This window comes from Labeo rohita, chromosome 2 (assembly GCF_022985175.1).
Source record: "Labeo rohita strain BAU-BD-2019 chromosome 2, IGBB_LRoh.1.0, whole genome shotgun sequence".
Taxonomy (NCBI): Eukaryota; Metazoa; Chordata; class Actinopteri; order Cypriniformes; family Cyprinidae; genus Labeo; species Labeo rohita.
Window position 1 is genome coordinate 26610774 of NC_066870.1, and position 19949 is coordinate 26630722.

At 36.0% G+C, this 19949-nt stretch overlaps 2 protein-coding genes across 5 annotated transcripts; one reads left to right on the top strand and one right to left on the bottom strand.

Annotated features, from left to right (window-relative positions):
* Positions 1-353: 353 nt before the first annotated feature.
* On the bottom strand, positions 354-10554 carry nadkb (NAD kinase b). 4 transcript variants are annotated; one of them, XM_051093141.1, is made up of 12 exons: positions 10464-10554; positions 8806-9066; positions 8644-8727; positions 7772-7901; positions 7530-7638; positions 7297-7382; positions 7025-7127; positions 6782-6936; positions 4763-4862; positions 2177-2334; positions 1941-2023; positions 354-1710 (listed from the first exon to the last, which is right to left on the bottom strand). In XM_051093141.1, exons 2-12 carry the CDS (start codon positions 9054-9056, stop codon positions 1551-1553), a joined length of 1419 nt encoding a protein of 472 aa, XP_050949098.1. In that variant the 5' UTR covers positions 9057-9066; positions 10464-10554; the 3' UTR covers positions 354-1550. The 4 variants fall into 4 exon arrangements, with proteins under 4 accessions (XP_050949098.1, XP_050949089.1, XP_050949107.1 ...); XM_051093132.1 differs by having other exon boundaries at positions 10375-10538; XM_051093150.1 differs by having other exon boundaries at positions 10308-10532.
* A 5681-nt stretch (positions 10555-16235) lies between these two features.
* gpr160 (G protein-coupled receptor 160) lies at positions 16236-18953 on the top strand. The gene has a single exon (XM_051127585.1). The coding sequence runs from the start codon at positions 16387-16389 to the stop codon at positions 17296-17298; it is 912 nt and encodes a 303-aa protein (XP_050983542.1). The 5' UTR covers positions 16236-16386; the 3' UTR covers positions 17299-18953.
* Positions 18954-19949: the final 996 nt, after the last annotated feature.

The following is a 19949-nucleotide window of genomic DNA, read 5'->3' on the forward strand; positions in this document are numbered from 1 at the left end:
CACTACGCTGACTCGGAGAATACGAATTGTTGAATAAAATCGTTTTTTTTTTTTCTTTGCGTGCAAAAAGTATTCTCGTGGCTTCATAAAATTCAGGTTGAACCACTGATGACAGATGGACTATTTTGACAATGTCTTTAATACTTTTCCACCCGGTTTTCATCCAAAATCTCTTAAATTGTGTTCCGAAGACGAACAAAGCTTTTACGGGTTTGTAACGACATGGGGGCAAGTGATTAATGACAAACTTTTCATTTTGGGGTGTGGTAACCCTTTAAGTAAAATACAACAGGATATAAAGCCATAAAATACATAAGGACACATTTTAAATAACAAAAAAAAAAGATAACATCGAAGATAAAAAGAAAAATTTATTGAAATATTACAAATGAGACAAACACGTCATAGGACCTCTTATTTACACCAAACTATAAACAGCTTACATACATTCAGCTATATTAGTTCTTATGCAATAACATAATATGCCCTTTCAGGGCCAGTAATACATAATGAGAAAACAAAACATACAGTGCATCTGTAAATGAATAGATGACTGCTTAGAGAGTATATTAAATATTAAACTATAAGGATGGCTTTAGAAATGTGGTTTTGAAAATGCAACATCCTGTGCCGCCACAGGGAGGCTACAATGTTCTTTCACAAGAACTAGTTGGGCTTGACAGCCATCAAACCTAACAAACACTAAAGTTATATGATTCATAATCAGGAAGGCTCTGCACAGGTTAGTCTGAATGGAAATCAAACAACAAGCTTGAGCGAGCTACAGGGAAAAGTCTGATAAACCATATTCAAACTTAGTAGCTGAACATACAATGGTGTCACACATTACTGTCAACATGTTGAAATGACAAAGCATGGCTTCCCATGAAATGTATTACAAATGAGGAACCGCCATCATGACAAACCACATAGAAAGCCTAGCTTTGTCTGTTTGGAGATGAGGAAAGTTTGTGGTAAATTTTGGCTAACAGCTACAGTTACGCAGCATAAAAACTTTATAACTTTAAATAAACATTTTATGCTTAGTGAGTGAATCACAACACATGTCCTACTATAATGTGTATTTCAAGTGGTGGAGGATTTGTAACTTGTTTTTTAAACTATTAAGAAGTGGATGCATACATAATCTACAGTACAGGTTTAAATGTTAGTGGTTCTGTAAGTAATAAATCTTAATAAATGATATTTTAAATAATAATAACATAACTGGATCAGTTATTTATCACGTCCTTTAAGAAATAACGTCTGCATAATGATGTGTAGCAGTCACACATGACACTTCCGAGTTCAAATTGTAAGTTTTCCAGCCTAACCTCTAACATTAAATGTATTATTTCACACAAGAGCACTTATTGCGATCTATAATGAAATGTGTAAATCTATGAACGTAGAAATATGCTGTGTAATGTAAAAATAAGAATTCTGAACTCGAACCCCCTTTTCACTGAGGCAAGATGGAAATCTGAGATGTTCTGGAATGTAAAATCAACAGACTGTGAAAGCGCTTGTGTGTGTTTCATGATGGCGTTTCAGTTCTCAGTTTCTGAAGAGTCGCTGGCATCTGTTAGACGTGTTTGCTTCTTGCGGACGTTCCAGTGCAGACACTGAGCCAGACTGTCAAACCAGTCGTACACCAGATCATGACAACAGATAGAAGGGACCGGAAAACAAGAGGTTGTAATCTTGATGCTATAATGGAAAAAACAGAATTCACAATTAACAGATGCGGTTGAGAGTGCTGATTGAGGGGAAAAAAAAAAAAAAGGGCAAAGTGAATTTGAACTGAAAGTTTGAGTGCTGATCCCTACTGATACTGTTGACTCTCATTTCCATAACTGTAATACAGCTATTGTTGTAGCACTGAATTATGGGAGAGGTCAAAGCTGTTTGCTTATGGGATTGTATTAAAAGAGTGTCACCTGTCCCCATGCTGGATCTCCTGCCTCTTCCTGCCATCAAACGAGACCCAGGCTGTGTTGCGAGCGTCAGGCGACAGCGTTATCTGCAGAGCACATGGGTTTATGAAGCTCTCATTTGAGAGAAATAAATAAATAAAACTTACGTTTAAGACTTAAGGCGAATGCAAATAAGGCGAATGCAAATAAATAAATATAACTTAAGGCGAATGCAGTTTCATCACTAAAATTACACTCACCATAAGCTCCACTCCTGCGGGCACCACAATGGGTCTAAAAGAGAGGGAGTGAGGACAGATGGGGGTGACCATGATGGCAGGGACATTGGGGTGGATCATGGAGGCTCCCGCTGCGGCAGCATAGGCCGTGCTGCCTGTAGGAGTGGAAACTATTACACCTGCACAGAAACACACCACATATTTGCATTTATTTTCATGGCAGCTGGACTCTCTTGTCAGTAAATGAATAGACCATAATTTATTAGGCACCTGCTTGAGCTAAAAGAAAAACAGAAAGACAATTCTATTTTAATGTATTTTAAAATGTAACTTATTCCTGTCATGCCAAACTGAGTTTTTAATCAGCCATTATACTTCTGTCATTCTTTTTGTTAGGATTCTTTGATGAATAGAAAGTTGAAAAGAACAGCATTTATCTCAAATAGAAATCTTTTTTTAACATTATAAATGTTAAAATATGTTTTCACTGTCACTTTTCATCAATTTAAAGCACCCCAGGATTAAAAATACTAATTACTTTCTGGGAAAAAAAAAAAAAAAACTTTAACCAGACTCCTGAAATTAAAGGGATAATTCTCTCAAAATTTACAGAATTCATTAATTACAGAATTTCGTTCCAAACCTGTAAGATTGTAATTTATTTTTGGAACACAAATTAAGAAGTTTTTTATGAAATCCAAGAGCTTTCTGACCCTGCATAGACAGCAATGCAACTAACATGTTTAAGGCCCAGAAAGGTAGTTAGGACATTTCTGAAACAGCTCATGTGACATCAGTGGCTCAACCTTAATCAACCTTAAGCCGGGCTTACACTACAGGATTTTTAGCCCGATTTTGCCCCGATTTCCCCCTCACGAGAAGTGGAGCAAAAATCCTGTCGAGCACCTCGATCAGTCCCGATGTTCTGCACAGATTATCTGGTAACATGAGACATTTACAGATCGAATCTTGCACCTCCCAATCTGCTCTCACACAAATTGGGGCCGCCCCGATCATATCAAACATGTCTGATATTCAGGATTTTAAATCGGGATGATCACGGCTATGATTACGTCAGTACTTCCACAACAGCCAATGCACGACTGCAAAACAGCTGCTGTATGGTCCACTGGATAGTGGAGATGGAGGAAACTGCTTCTTATGTTTTTGTAGTAACACTGTCTCTATATGTTGAAAACATACCACAACCGCATGGAGCAAGAAAAGCTCTGAAGTGAAATCGTCTCGGTTTTCAACATACCAGGTGAGTGCATAAACCTGCTAACTAACATTTGTAAACATTAGTTGCTGAAACGACGATCTGTGGCGTACATGAGGTGCTCCCTCCCTCATGATAATCTTAATAATACCTTGTAGTGTGTGATGAGGCACAGTTTTCAAATTTTGTAGCGTGTGCATGTTTAAGATTTCAGGGAAGATAATCTGCAAAGATACTCCTTATGTGTGCGCTGCAACCAGATTTCATAATCGGTTGGGATTTTAAAAATCCTGTAGTGTGAGCCCAGCTTAAATTTAACCTTCGTCAGATCCTGGCAAAATTGACATTCAGCATGAGCCGAGGAATCCATAGAGACCAAAAAATTATGAGAAACCAATAAATAATGATAAACCAATAAATAATGATCTGACTAACAGTTCAGAAGTTATTAGCAAAAAAAACTATCAAATTTTCATATATTGTGATCCATAGGTGCACTGTTGCCAAATTTGGCATGACACCTCAGATCATGGTGTTGATGAAGTGTGCCAAGTTTCATTTTGATTGATCAAAGTTTGGCCGAGATACAGCCTCTGAGGCAAAATTTAAGTTTGAGACATCATAACTTTTAAACAGACAAACGTCAAAATTCTGTTTGGTCATGTCTATGCGGCTCCGTCCGAAGATCTTTCCTAAATGGCCACTATGTAATAGGCGGAGTCTTAATGTAAACCTATTGAATGTGATTAGCATGAGAAGAGTAATCAGGAGTACTAAGTTTCATTTTTCTAGAACAAAGCATTCAAAAGCTGTAACAGTTTGAATTGTGAATTTTTTAACTGGTGGTGGCGCTATAGAGTTGGTCCTAGAGACCCCAAAGTTGGTCAGATCACTATTAATGACCATCACTACAAGTATGCCAAATTTCATAATTTTCCTGTGTTCCCCTCATAGGGCTGCCATAGACTCCCATTCAGGAAGAAGAGGAAGAAGAAGAAAACACAAACGCTTGGCCCCTAACTTAACACTTAACAATTCTTCTCTTCCGCTGCAGCACCACATGCATGTGCATTGTACTCTCTCATGAAATTGCATCAAAGACTGACACGGAAGAGACTATTTTAATGATGTTCTTACTACCGTTCTAAGCCTTGAACGTGGTAATGGCGTTGCTGTCTACGCAGGGTCAGAATTTAATTTTTATCAGATCGGATTTAATCAAATAAATCTCAATTTGTGTTCTGAAGATGGTGTTCTGAAGTCTTACCGGTTTGGAGCGACATGAGAGTAATTAATGACAGAATTTCCATTTTGTGGTTTGTTTGTGCACACAATGGTGACAAGATAAAAAGGGAACTATCAAAGCTGAAGCATATGATTGTGCTCACCGTCTCCCTGTACAGATGTGATGAGGCGTCCATCCAGATAAAGGTCAACATTAGAAAGGTAGGATGAAGGCCCTCTGTCCACCACCACCTCATTTAGCACCTTTATACACACACATAATATCCATATCACAGAAGCTGAATGAATGAATTACACATAAAAGCATTAAACAAATAGAGATGGGTCTGTACAAATCACATGCAATCACATGTCTAAAATATCTCTGACGTAAAAATGCAGACATTATGTTATTGCTATGGCAACTGGACATACAGACCTATCACAGCTGTTATTTTTAAATAACTCCAATTATGTCTGTTACCATGGAAAGGGTTCTAAATAGTCTTGATGGACAGATGAATGGATAGATTTTTTTTCTGAAATAATATTCTGAGAGTGCCCTTACTTGGCAGAGGTATTTTTCTTGTGCAACATTTTAATATCTGCTTTGCAGGCAACTGCATCTATTATATTAGTCTTCTTCAAGTCTCCTCAACCCTAACAGAATTTATAGTTATTACTATAATGTATATGAGTGCTGAATTCTAAAATAATTTTTAAGCTAATAAATGTTATACTCTTTGCAAACAATATACACTACCAGTCAAAAGTTTTTGAACAGTAGTGTTTTTAATGTTTTTTAAGGAAGTCTCTTGTGCTCACCAAGCCTGAATTTATTTGATCCAAAGTACAGCAAAAACAGTAACATTTTTAAAGATTTTTACTATTTAAAATAAATATATATTAAATATATATTTTTAATATATATTAAAATGTAATTTATTCCAGTGATTTCTAAGCTGAATTTTTAGCATCATTACTCATCGCATGATCCTTCAGAAATCATTCCAATATTTTGATTTGCTGCTCAAAAACATTTTTTATTATTATGTTGAAAACAGCTGACTAGAATTTTTCAGAAATTCTTTGATGAATAGAAAGTTCAGAAAAACAGTATTTATCTAACATTATAAACGTCTTTATCATCACTTCTGATCAATTTAAAGCATCCTTGTTATAATAAAATATTAATTTCTAAAATTTCTTTACCAAAAAAAAAATTATATATATATATATATATATATATATATAATAAAATTATTCAGATAATTCAGATAATAAATTATTTCAGATAAATGCTGATCTTTGGATCTTTCTATTCATTAAAAAATACTGAAAAAAATGTACTCAACTGTTTTAAATATTGAAAATAGCAATAATAAAAATGTTTCTTGAACAGCAAATCATCATATCAGAATGATTTCTGAAGGATCATGTGACAAGTCTGAAGTAATGATGCTAAATATTTAGCTTTGATCACAGGAATAAATTATATTTTAAAATAAATTCAAATAGAAAGCAGTTATTTAAAATAGTAAAAATATTTCAAAATTTTACTGCTTTTGCTGTACTTTAGATCAAATAAATGCAGGCTTGGTGAGCAGCAGAGAATTCTTTAAAAAACATTACAAATCCTACTGTTCAAAAACTTTTGACTGGTAGTGTATGTTTCTAAATAGACATAGGTCTGCAGCCATGTATGTATATGTGCTTTACCGTTCAAAATTTTGGGGTCAGTAAGATATTCCAAGTCTTGTATGCTCAACCAAGGCTTTGTTTATTTGATCGGTAAAAACAGTAAAATATTATTACAATTTGAAATACAAGTCATTCCTATGACGAAAACTTAATTTTCTAACAGCATTTGTTTGAAATAGAAATAGAATTAGAAAACTTTTGTAAGACTGTAAATGTACACATTTACAGTCACATTTGATCAAATGAGGCCATAGGCTTATTTTATGGCCTCTACCTTAGTATGTCATGTGATTGGCTGACACCACACCATCAGATTTAGTCCAACATCCTATTGGTGGATTTTAAGTTTGAATTTTGACAGTGTTTGTGTAACATCTGTTATGCATGTGTGCCAAAACGTGCTGGCATGACAGACTTTGTCTCAAGCCCAGTATTTTGATTCTTTGATTTCTACATTCTACAAGCGTTGAGTGCTGCGTTACCTGTAACTGTAGCGTGATTTTGCCTGCCTCGCTATTTATGTGGTTATGAGGCACTACTCCGTTCTCCTCAGCGCTGAAGAGCTGCTCGTTCCTCTGAAACATGCCTTTCACCACCTTAACCTTCAGACGACTGCGCAGGATGATGGCAGCATTACCTACAGGAGCCAGGACAAAAACTCTTAAAACAACATAAACATCCAAACATTTCAGAGATGGAAAATGAGAAACTTTCAATCTCTCTACCTTCAAACACTTTATCCACTTCTGTTTTAAATGACTCAAACTTGAATGGTGTGAGAAATCCTAAAGAGCCCAGATGGAAGGCCATGACCGGGGGAACACTGCCCTTAAACAAATAAGACAAAACCACATTTCATTCTTTAATAAATCTATACTCACTTTTGCATATCCAAATCTCTCAACTTACACAATGCACACAGAGACCATCTAATGGAAAGCAGCTGAAACTGACCAAGTAGGAGACTCAAATGAGCTAAGGTGAGGTGAGAGAATACCTGGAAAAGAGACGATGCATACAGAAGAGTCCCATCCCCACCCAAACAAATAATCAGATCGATGCAGTCCGAGATGTCATCATACCCTGTGCAAACACAATGATGAATCACTCATTTTCCTAATGCACCCAATCCTTTGTGGGTTAATGCTGTGTCTTGTTATGCAAATCGTGTTACAGGTGAACCCATCGATAATCGTTCCTATCCAATCCAACACACTGAGCTTTCAGTACCTTCCCTGAAGGTGCACAGCTGATTGCGAATGGCTGAAAATGAATCATCCATCATGAGAGAGCCATCGTCCACTACTTTCTTCTCCACATAAACCATCAGATGTTTCTCCTGATGATGGAAATAGTTTAGATACAATTTGTGTAACTAAATCTAAGAGCGAGCAAATAAAATGAAAGGGGACAGTAGCGGCTGTAACTTCCTACTCTGTAAATCAACTACTAATGCTGCTTTTGTCACCTACCTCCACGAGGAACCTGCAAAGCTCTTTGAACGGCTCCAGAAGGGTCTCATCTCGGATCTTTCTGATCACCAGGACGTTGAGCGGCGGTTTGCTCCAGGTAAGCCGCTGGCTGGCCGGGTCCTGAATGTGCCTGCGGGGAAAGTCGACAGAGTAGCCAAACATGATGTGTGTCGGCACTGCACTCCAAACAAAGAAAAACGGCATGCACTTTGTCCTGTTTCTACACTAGTTACGCAACTTACAGTCATGGTCAAATACTGGAAAGCACTATAATGTGGACTTCTGCTTTTGGTTTCTCGTAGTTCTAGAATTACATAGTTTTTAGTATTTATAAATTTTAAAAAATTACACAAGTGATGTCACACATTCACAGTTTGTTTTTGAACATAAAAATATGTAAATATTCACATAAGTCTTTAATACACACATTTATGAATAACTAACCAACAGATAGACTTCTGTAGTTTCTAAAAAATCGATTTTCAGAGATTCACTCTAATCATCTTTCTTGATTTGAAATGTATAGAAATATTACTAACATGTATCATAACACCTAAACAACATGTTCAGCACAACATCAGATATCAAAGCATAAAATCCTGCATTACCCTCTGCATGTGGTTTGTCCTGGGAGCCGTAAAACAGGCATAGTGCTTTTGGGAAAAAACTTCCAGCAGGACCACTCTAAAGCACCTGAGTGTGCTGCTCTCCAGCTTCATCCAACAAACGACCCTCAACCAATCAGATCTCAGCACACATGACCTTATCACTATGTTTGCCCAATCCTTTGCTTGACTTAAAGCTTAAACAGTAACAAAAGAGGGATGTGACCTGGCACCTCACCTAAAGTCAGCCAGACATTGCTTACTTACATGACTGAGGTTGGGTTGGGAAGAACGCAAGCTTTGGGTCCAAAATGTGTAGCAGGATATGGTCCATGTAGAAAGTGGCCTCGTCTGCAACAAACAGGCACTTTAGTCACTGTACATTTTTATCTTTAGGGTTCAACCTGAATCAAACGGTGTGTTTTGTACCTGCATCTATCCCATCTTTTTGGGCAACTCTCAGCAGTGTCCTCCACTGATACAGAGGCTTCTGATCCGGGCTGCTCAGGCAACCAATGCGCACTTCCCCCCGACAGGTGTTCTGGACAGTCCGGCTTCCGAAGAGACCTCTTCACCTCTTTGCGTCTCCTTGGAAGTTTTCCCTGACGGTCCTGCGGCCTCTGTGACCGCTTAGATGAACCACCCTCCTCTGTCTTTCTGGAGGGCGGCTCGTCTTCCATGCCTTCGATTCTTATGGAGAACAAAAAAAAAATGATACAGCATTAGAAGATCATCAAATAAACTCTCTGAATGAGTTGAGAAGATCTCATCCTGGTCATCGCTCAATGGTGTCTATATTTGCAGGAAGCCTTGTTGATCTTATTGATCTTGTAGATCAGTAGACATTAGATAAGCATAACAACAAAACAACAGCTTGTGTGAACCGAGGATTAAAACATATTCAGTTGGTGTCATGTGTTAATATATTTACTTATATAGTAGCTGACATTTTGGGAAGTTAGCATGTACTGCATTGAGATATACACTACCAGTCCAAAGTTTGTGAACAGTAAGATTTTTTATAGGTTTTTTTGTTTTGCTTTGTTTTAAAGTCTCTTCTGCTCACCAAGCCTGCATTTATTTAATCCAAAATACAGCAAAAATAGTAACATTTTGAAATATATTTATTATTGAAAATAACTCTTTTCTGTTTGAATATATTTCAAAATATAATTTATTCCTGTGATTTCAAAGCTGAATTTTCAACATCCTTACTCCAGTCACACAATCCTTCAGAAATCATTCTAATTTTCTTCTCAAAAAATATTTATTATTATTATTATTATGTTGAAAACAGCCGAGTAGATTTTTTTCAGGTTTCTTTGATGGAAGAACACTGAAGAGTAATGATGCTGAAAATTTAGCTTTGATCACAGGAAAAAAAATTACATTTTGAAATATATTCAAACAGAATACAATTACTTCTTAAAAAAACATTAACATAATTGTATCATTATTACTGTGTTTATTATTATACATATAGCTTTTAGAAAATCATGTTTAGAGACTACATTAAATATTTGTATATAAAAAAAATATATGCAATTCTGTACAAAAAAAAAAAATCAACAGTTTCAAAAATGGTTCAAAATGGTTAAACAGGTGAAGAAAAAACTAAATGCAGACACTTAAATTTAAACTGTAAACTAAAATCTTGATATTAATACAAACAAAGCTGTGGGCATGTTATTAGTCAAACGCCTACGTATTTATTTATTTACCGTTTTTCGAAATGATCTACTTAAACTGCAACAACCAATAAAACACATGACGTGCTGCACAATAAGCAAAGGCAGCTTGTCTGAAACTTAATTATACTGATATAAATGCAAACTATCACGCTACTAACAAGGATATTAGAGTTACAAGGTGACAAGGAGCTGCACATTAAGCGATACGAGATATTACACTGAACACAAAACAGTAGGAACCTTTTAATCGACCACAACTTCCGTTAAGTTAGCAGCAAGAAGCTAGCTAAACACTTCCAGCCCTTACCAAACCAAAGAAAACCGCGGAACTTCCTTTTTGGACTTCACAGTCTTTCAACACCGAAGAGGTAAATATAATACACCAAAGTGCGTTACCTTGACAGCAACACTATTTCTATGGAACCAGGCTTACGGCTTATTCTCAGTAATATTATGGGATGTCCACAATGACATCATCACGACGGTGCTTGAAGCGCTGCTGCTGCACAGAATCTCTGAGATGCAAGTAAAAAAAATGTTAGCACTAATATACTGTGTTTTTGTGTTTACCATCGTAATATTTTCTTTTCTTATTTATTTTTATTTATTTATTTTTTGCCTTGTGTGTAATTTTAATACATTTATTTAGTTCTCTCTTTATCTATATATAAAATGATCACTTCGAAGTCATAATAAGAGTCTCTCTTGCACATGCTGAAAATCCCATTAAGGACCTAAATCGGTGATTTAAAAAAAAAAAGCATTTTTGGCAAATCATTTATCACAGAAATAACAGTTTGTTTTTTATGTTTATGACTGTTACAGCAGCAGCTGTTGTCTGATCTACATACAACTTTGCATGGTTATTTTAGAATAACCTGTGGCATGTACTCACCAGGTTTTGTTATGTTTTGAGTTTTCATTAGGCTTTATAGGCTTTTGGGTGTATTTGGACAGGGCCCCTTTTCTAAGGGTCATTCCAGCTGGAATCATCAAATGGTCCCCACCTGACCCCCTCAGATTTGTCTGAAAAAAATCTATGTGATGGGTAGTATGCCCAATAGATCATATACAAAATATCAGATCTCTACTGTGCGTACTTTTTTCGCAAAAAATCTGTAAAAAAGTTTGTTTTTTACCCCGTTTTGGCATCACAGCCCGAGTGACCATGTTCAGACTGAAATATCTCCAGAACTATTTGTGCCAGGTCCATGAAATTTTCTGGGCTAGGAGTCCTAGTCCAAAACTGCATGAATTACAACTCACAGCATTGTTACTGAATTTACACCTGAATGCTGGCCCTCTACTTTTCTTTGAAACTATTACTTTAAGGGTTTTCAGATGTCCATAGAAACCTCAATCTTCAATGTATAAGCATCAGACTTGGTAAATGGTCTGATATGTACCATGTCTTTCACATCCTTTGATATCAGACAATAGAGTCTGATGGATGTTGAGATATTAAGGTCCAAAAATGGAAAAAAACTCATTTACACCAATGTTCAGAGCAATATTTCCCATGAATGACACCAGGTGTGAACATAAAACTTTTTTTTTTTGAAAGAGCATGTTCTTATTGATAAAATCTAAAAAAAATTGGGATGGGGTTTTGCCTCATTTTTCTGTAATAATTTTTTAAAAAATCATTGTTGTGTGACATTCACAACTACTGTAGTACCAGCTATTTTGAACTCATATGCCTAAATATATAAATATAATGCTATAAGGCAGCATTCCATTGTGCTCGGGACTCGGGGAAATCCGACCTCCACCTCAGGAAAGTGCAATGGAACGGCCACTTAAGTTGGGGGTCCGAAACACACACTCGGGCCAGTTCAGTCCATAGGCATCCATATTTTTGCCAACTGTTACAATGGAACACATTTACGACGGACATTGGGAGAACTAACTCGGATTCACTGACTACCGACATTCAATGAAATGCAACATAAGTACCTAATCTTGATGTTCCACCCAATCCAGTGAATAATACATCCATTTTCATTGAGAAAGGAGGGCAATATTGATTAGAAATAATAATATTCAGGTGGTATGAGATCTAGCATCAATCAATCAATCAGTCAATCAGTCAACAATGATCAATTTTGAGGTCAGTCGAGTATCAGGAACACCAGGATTCCATGTCAACTTTGAGGTTGACCCAGTTGAACAAGGCCTTCACATCACAGATATGGCCCCAGGACAATATGTTACTTGTGTGTATGACCGACAATGGTGGGCTGGTATCATCAGAGACGTCTCTGACACAGAGCAAGACATTCAAGTGCTTTTTTTGCATCTCCATGGCCCAGCTAGAGGCTACTTTTGGCCCAAAAGGGAAGATGTCTGTTGGGTGCCTCTCCAGCACATCATAATGAAAATTGATGTGCCAGTTACTTCCACTGGACGATGCTATGTCATAAAAGAAAATGAAACTGTGGATTCAGACACTTTCATGAACAACTTTCAGTAACTGTTATGTTACACATTTATTTGTGTTGGTGGTATACATTATTAAAGTGACTCATGTCTGGAAGTATGTTTTTTGTATTTCTGTATTAACATTAATAAATTCTGTTGAAATGCCCATACCAAGTTGAATAGCAAAACTGAACAATAGATCAGTGATGAAACTCTGAGTTTTAAAAAAATCATTACAGAAAAATGAGGCAAAACCCCATCCCAATTTTTTTATATTTTATCAATAACAATATGCTCTTTCAAAAAAACAAGTTTCATGTTCACACCTGGTGTCATTCATGGGAAATATTGCTCTGAACATTGGTGTAAATAGTTTTTTTCCATTTTTGGACCTTAATATCTCAACATCCATCAGACTCTATTGTCTGATATCAAAGGATGTGAAAGACATGGTACATATCAGACCATTTACCAAGTCTGATGCTTATACATTGAAGATTGAGGTTTCTATGGACAACTGAAAACCCTTAAAGTAATAGTTTCAAAGAAAAGTAGAGGGCCAGCATTCAGGTGTAAATTCAGTAACAATGCTGTGAGTTGTAATTCATGCAGTTCTGGACTAGGACTCTTAGCCCAGAAAATTTCATGGACCTGGCACAAATAGTTCTGGAGATATTTCAGTCTGAACATGGTCACTCAGACTGTGATGCCAAAACGGGGTAAAAAACAAACTTTTTTACAGATTTTTTGTGAAAAAAGTACGCACAGTAGAGATTTGAAATTTTGTATATGATCTATTGGGCATACTACCCATCACATAGATTTTTTTCAGACAAATCTGAGGGGGTCAGGTGGGGAACTTTTCCAAAATTTGATGATTCCAGCTGGAATGACCCCTAAACGACCCCGTTATAGCTTCCTAAAGGGTAAATTTTAACCTTTTTTTAAATAATTATTGACCTAGAGCAGGGGTGGCGAACTCCGGTCCTGGAGAGCCGCAGCCCTGCAGAGTTCAGCTCCAACCCTAATTAAAACTCACTGGCCCATAGCTTTCTAGTAACCCTTCAGACCTTGATTAGCTTGTTCAGGTGTGTTTGATTAGGGTTGAAGCAAAACTCTGCAGGGCTGCGGCTCTCCAGGACCGACGTTCGCCACCCCTGACCTAGAGAGTCAAGAGAATTGTACTGCAGTGTTTTCTCCCCCCCCCAAACCTAGGACTAGTTCACAAAAGTAGGTTAAGTACAGTATCATTTAACAAATGATTTGATTGACAGAAGTGGCTCTAGAGGCAAAGTTGTCCAGAATAACAGATTTCTTTTTAAATTTCTCACAGACCTTTTTGGGTCATGAGTCAAACAGGCCCACTATGTTTCGTTGCAATCAATCTCTGTTAACCTTGTCTAATAGGTGCTCAAAGTTCATCTGCCTGTGGCAGCCATGTTTTTTGAGATACACAAATGTCTTTATAGCCACTTGTGGCACTTTGGACCAAGGCCGTGCATACCGATTGTCATGTCAATAGGACAAACGGTTGTATAGTTATGGTATTTTTATGTTTTTTTGCCCTCTTTTTTGCCTTCACATGACCTCAAATTCAGCACTTAGGCATTTTGAGTTTGGCAAAGATATCTCGTTCTGTTCAAAATTATAACCGTTTTAGTAAAGACTACCCTGCCCCTTTCAAACATTTTGGCGTCCTTTTGCGACAGTGAATCAAATTTTTTGTTTTTGATAATTATTGATATTCACTCTGTAGAGAATCTTCCTGCACTGGTTTGGTTCCGATCGGGCCAAAAACCTAGGACAAGTTCACAAAAGTAGGTTTTTCAATATATGCAAAATATTCAAGTATATATAACTGCAGACTGGAGATCTCCAAAATGGGGCGGGAACTCCAAAAGTGGGCAGAACCTCCAAAATGGGGCAGGGTCTCGTCGCAGAAAGACTTTCCCCATTGGCTCTGGCTTCAGCCTATTGTTATTGACTTACATTTAAAAACACAAAACTAAACTTAAACATTGTTTGTAGTTGATCTCAAATAAAATAAACTATTCTCTATAAATATTTACACAGGTGTGCAACTGGGACGATTACATAAAAATAGACCATACTTTCTGGCATGAATAAGAAAGGAATAAACAGGTGTGGTTGGCCACCTGTTATGATTTATTCTTTCATCAGGGTTCAGTATCAATAGCAGCTGCACTTCAATTATTTCACTTTTATGTGCTGTTTGGGTAACACATCCATCTTCCAGCAACATTCTGCTTTTGCAAACAATGCATAAACAACTGCTATATTCATTTTACTCATTTTATCCACCTTATTTTTCCTGTAAGAGCGGACACGGCCATTTGTACATTTTATGGGTCTGGCTGCCGGTCTTATCTGCGTCCAACTATTTTTAGCTGTACAAAACAGCTCGTTTTGCTACTTGATATTGGAAATAGGTGTGTTTTACCATATTATAAATTTATTATATTGTTTTACTGCATGTAGTTATTCTTCTCTTATTTCCCTATAGCAGCTAATGAACCGGAAGTCTCGGCAAGGTGGATATACAAATTTTTTACTCACATCTGCCTACACATCTAAAGTAAGGCAAATAGTGACCCTCTCATTAACAATGTATTACCTGTCTAGGATTCAATTGACAACCATACAACACCCTGCCGGATGAAAGATTAATGTTGACAGATGAACAGAGCCATTACAAAGGAAGAGAACATAACCAGACCTGTGCACCCTGTAATTATGCCCATTGTATTTGTGGTGAGCTGCTTTTGAAGCTCTGAGCAATCAGCCATGACAGGTTTTTACCATTAGAAAATATTTGTCCACATCTTTCTCAGAGAAAGGTGGGGCCAACATAATAGGCTTGCTTCTATAGACATGTCCCTGTCTCTTCTGAACATGGTAAACACTGTAGCAGCAACACCCAGTTTCACTTTTAAACAAATTACCAATCAAACAATGTAAACATAACTTTGTTAGGTTCCTTTTTGCACAAATCTGTACTCTTTATGAAGAGGCAATAATGAACTCTTAAATTCTATTGCAGTTCATTTGTCTGTTAACAAATGTCCAATATAATATAATATAATATTATGGCCAATATTGTTTGTTGACATGCAAATGGTACAATAAATATAATTATTTTTTTAATGGATATAAATCATTTCCACATAATAAATATTGAAATGGCTCACGTTTATTTTATTCTTTGCTTAGATCATTATAGTTGTAAATGTAAAAAAAAAAATAATAATAATAAAAAAATAAAAATAGTTGAAGGCTGAAATTTTGGGCTTGGACTTTTAACATTTTGAAAGTAGCAAAATTAAATGTCAGACATGGTAATTTAAACATGGTTTTCCAAAATAGTTTTAATGTGACCTTCTTATAAAACAATAAATAAATTAAAACTGACAGTTGTAGGGGTTTTTTTTTTTTTCAGAACACTTGGGTAATTTTTATTGGCAGTTTTTGTTGAATGAAAAAGCAAGCACTAGCATGTACTGCATTGCTGGTATACAAGTTATTCCAGTTATGCTATTATTTTTTTTAGTTTTGTTTTTATATATAATATTTTAATATGTAAGTTGCTGAATGAGTAGTGTTGTTGAGTCACCATTAGTACCTATGAATTTTAAGATAAAACAACATCTACATTTAACTACATAGAAATATTTACATAATGCACATACATGCTTCACTAATAATACAAACCTCCCAGTAAAAGTAGGCTATTCCTCAAAACTGCAGGGCTGGCCTTCACCTCAGTAGGGTGTGTCTACTGAGAGCAGATGTGAAGTGTTTCAATGAGGAACTGTTGGTCAGTTACAAGAAACACTGCTCTTTTGTTTGTAGCGATTTCTGCCTTGGATTATGCCGTACCATGGAAACATCATTCCCCTTGCTTCTGCTGGTTCTGTGGCTCAAGAGTTTGCTGAACTGGCTGGTGGTCGTGGTGCAGCGACACTATGTGATCAGGAGCTTCTCAGGATTCTTCTGCATTTCCTTGGCACTGATTGACAGCCTCTTGAGTTTGGTCCTCACAGCTATTTTCTATCTGGAAGACTTCAACATCTCAGGCTGGCACTTCACCAGGTATCACATATGCCTGCTGGCTCAGATTACGTGTTTTATCTATGCCGTGCTCCAATGGCCAGTCTTCCTTCTTGTAGGACTAGATAACTTCTGGATGCTATCATTCAGCTCAGCGCACACATCCTGGAAACAAAAGCTGACTTACATTGCTGGAGTATGTCTCCTTTGGATTCTAGCAGCTTTGTACGTTTTCTGGGAGTCTGGTGTTGTTCTGTTATTAGGGGATGATGAGGAGCACCAATGCGAGCTGTTTAGCAGCCCTCAGACTTCTCAGGTTCTCATCGCGTTGCTACTGACGGTCACAGGCGTCATTCTTTACTCGCACGCTCCGTTTGAGAAATGGAGGGTGCAGGTGTCTCTGCATTCCACGCAACAAAGCTGCTTGGTTTGTGTAAGGCGAGCTATGCATACATTTCTCAACACATGGGCCTCGTTTCTCGTTCTGATGGTCGTATTACCGCTTCTGCAGATAGAGATGCACACGCACCTGCAGATGAACGTCATCTGGTTGAGTTTCCTTAACAGTTTTTCTGTGGCGTTGGCTCTGAGCGGCCGCTCTTTTACACCGAATTCCAAGAAAAGCGACACCATTACAGATGGTTTTTGTACCTGGTACTTTTGTTCTACATGTGGAGCTGACGAGTGGAATTATGGACAACAATTCGGTGACCGCACTCAAGTTAAAACACTTAACATCTGACCATGTTTACTGTGAAGAAGGCGTTTTTTTGTTGTTGTTGTTTTCATGTTTGCGTTAAAAAAGAAACACCTGTGGGGTTGTAAATTACGAACATTGTTTGCACAACTGGTCTTTACTTTAAGAAATAATTTATATTAGACCAGCACATTTTACCAGACTACTGAAGTAAAATATGTGATTTCTACTTGCAAGTGTCTTTACGTGTATATACAAATAAACTGAAGCCTAAACTGAAGCCATGAAAATTACAAGATACACAAAAGTAAGGAAGTAAATTTACATTTGAACTAGCAGTCTAACCGGTTTATTCACTCTCCGATGCTACTGCAGTTTAGAAATATTTACATAAGACAACATTAGAGACAGACTGTCTAAAAATATGTCAATATTTACTCACCCCTATGTCGTTTCAAACTTGTGAGACTTTCTTCTGCGGAAAATAAGATTTAACCCTTCGAAGATACGAATACGAAATTCAGGTTTAATGGAGTAAAGCATGTTTAATGGAGTTTTTATTTAATAAGGCGTTCACTGACACACTATAAAACTATGAACTACAAAAGAAAATATTTAACAAAAAAAACTTTTATTGCTCGTATGATATACTGGAAGTATGATGGTCACTTTTACTACAGTTACTTTTAAAAGTAATGCATTACGATATTACGTTACTTTTTTTTTTTTTTAAAAAAATCTGGACAGGGCTTGCTTCTTTGTTTTTAATATAAAAAATTGTATTTTTGACAAATGTAAAAGCCCCTTCATATAACCAAAAGCCTCAGGCTGAAGGAAAAGTAAATTCACGTCTGTACAGTAGAACGTGAAAGAAGAAAGTTCAACACTTTTCAGCAATAAAATGTTAGTTTATCTTGAGTAATGTCTTGCTTATAAGTATAGTTGAACTGGATCATCGAAGGTTAGCAGCAAAGTCACTGGTTAACAAAATGAGATTAAATAGTTAAAGGATATTTGTATTATTTAACATATTTGATTAATGCAGGTTTGAGTCATATTCCGAGTTGCATTTCACTGTTTTTATTCATTTTGAGGAATACTAAAGGCACATCTTTTAATTAATAAATGGGAAAATAAAGTAACTGACGTTACTTATTTGAAAAAGTAACTATTTTCTTGTAAATTAAAAAGTAATGTGTTACTTTACTTGTTACTTGAAAAAAAGTAATCTGACTACATAACTCACTACCCCCAACACTGTCTGCCAATAATATATCTCAGTAAGATAATATTTTGATATTTGTACAAATCAAAATTCCTCAATAAGCATGTTGTATCATATTTAATACATACATATTAACATGTTTTTTTTTAAAAAAAGGGCATATGGATAATTAAGTAAACCTAGCTGCTTCAATCCGTAAGTGTTTGTCTTGAAATATTAATAAAAAGTATAAAAGTTATGTTTTATTTCTAAAAATCATCGGACGTTTCACATAAAAAATAACTATACTTGTTAAAAAAAAGTGTAAACTATTAATCAGTGACAGACAGAGGACATGTAGTAGAGTTTCTCAGCAAAATTTGAATTATATTGATAATTTAGGGGCCTTTAAAATTAATGTAGTTCATGTACATTTATCAAATATTATACAGTAGGCTTTATAGAGTTAAAGAATGTTTCAGATGTTTTTTTTTTTTTTTTTTTTTTTTAAGTTATAGGAAAAACATGAGAGTGAGTAAAAATATGCCAATTTTTTTTTTTTTTTTGTGCATGTGTGTGAGAGAGAAAGAGAGAACTGTCTTAAGTAAATCTGCCAAAGCAAATGTGCATAAAATGCAAAAAAAAGTACGACACAGCTGGTTTGACACTACAGAACTTTACTTGAATTGAATCCAAGTTCATTGTCTATACAAGATATATTTACAATGTCTGAAATAGGGGAAATAAACAATAAAACACTAGATACAACTGAGGTATTAGCTAAAAGCATGTACATGTATTTAACTCGTAAATATCAATCATGATAAACAGTTTGAAATGTTTCATCTGCTTTAGAAAACATCTTATCACAACATGAGGTAGGAGAGCAATGTCTCATTTTCATGCAAGAGCAAAAAACCTCTCATCACACTGTAGGATTGGCAACAGATTATGCAATGATACACACAAACACTGCATTTCATAACTCAGAATTGCAACTCAAAATATTTTTGCCGTTTACAAAAGTCGTAAACAATGATATATCGTTTCTGTTACAGTGTTGGGTGTGTTCTCAAAAAAAAAAAGCATCACATCTGATTTTTAATTTTTGATTTTTTCTTTTTTTAGTAGTAATGTCTCAGTTACACATTAGAAAAGGTGTGATCAAGATCATAGGGACACATGCTGTGCTGGCAGGTAGTTATTTGTATACTACGTGTGTTTTTAACCATTATAAAAAAAAATTTAGTTTATACAATTGTATTTTCTTTTCTCTTTCGCCATTAATCAGCTCAAGGGAGCCACAGTATTCACCATCCCCTCTAAAATGGGATATTTCCTCTATAATGCAAAATACATGGTAGCTTTGCTGAAAAACTCTAGCTTTAAGGTACAATTTTGCTAATTATATTATACCAGGCCTATACACATTAGATATTCAACATATTTCACACCTCTCGTATATGTACAACGCTATCCGTATTCATTTTCT

Coding starts and splice junctions, on each gene's coding strand:
- gpr160 (XM_051127585.1), top strand. CDS start 16,387: ATGGAAACATCATTCCCCTTGCTTCTGCTGGTTCTGTGGCTCAAGAGT.
- nadkb (XM_051093141.1), bottom strand. CDS start 9,056: ATGGAAGACGAGCCGCCCTCCAGAAAGACAGAGGAGGGTGGTTCATCT. Junction 8,728..8,805: donor AAAAGATGGGATAGATGCAG/GTACAAAACACA, acceptor TGTTTGTTGCAG/ACGAGGCCACTTTCTACATG. Junction 2,024..2,176: donor CCGCAGGAGTGGAGCTTATG/GTGAGTGTAATT, acceptor TGTGCTCTGCAG/ATAACGCTGTCGCCTGACGC.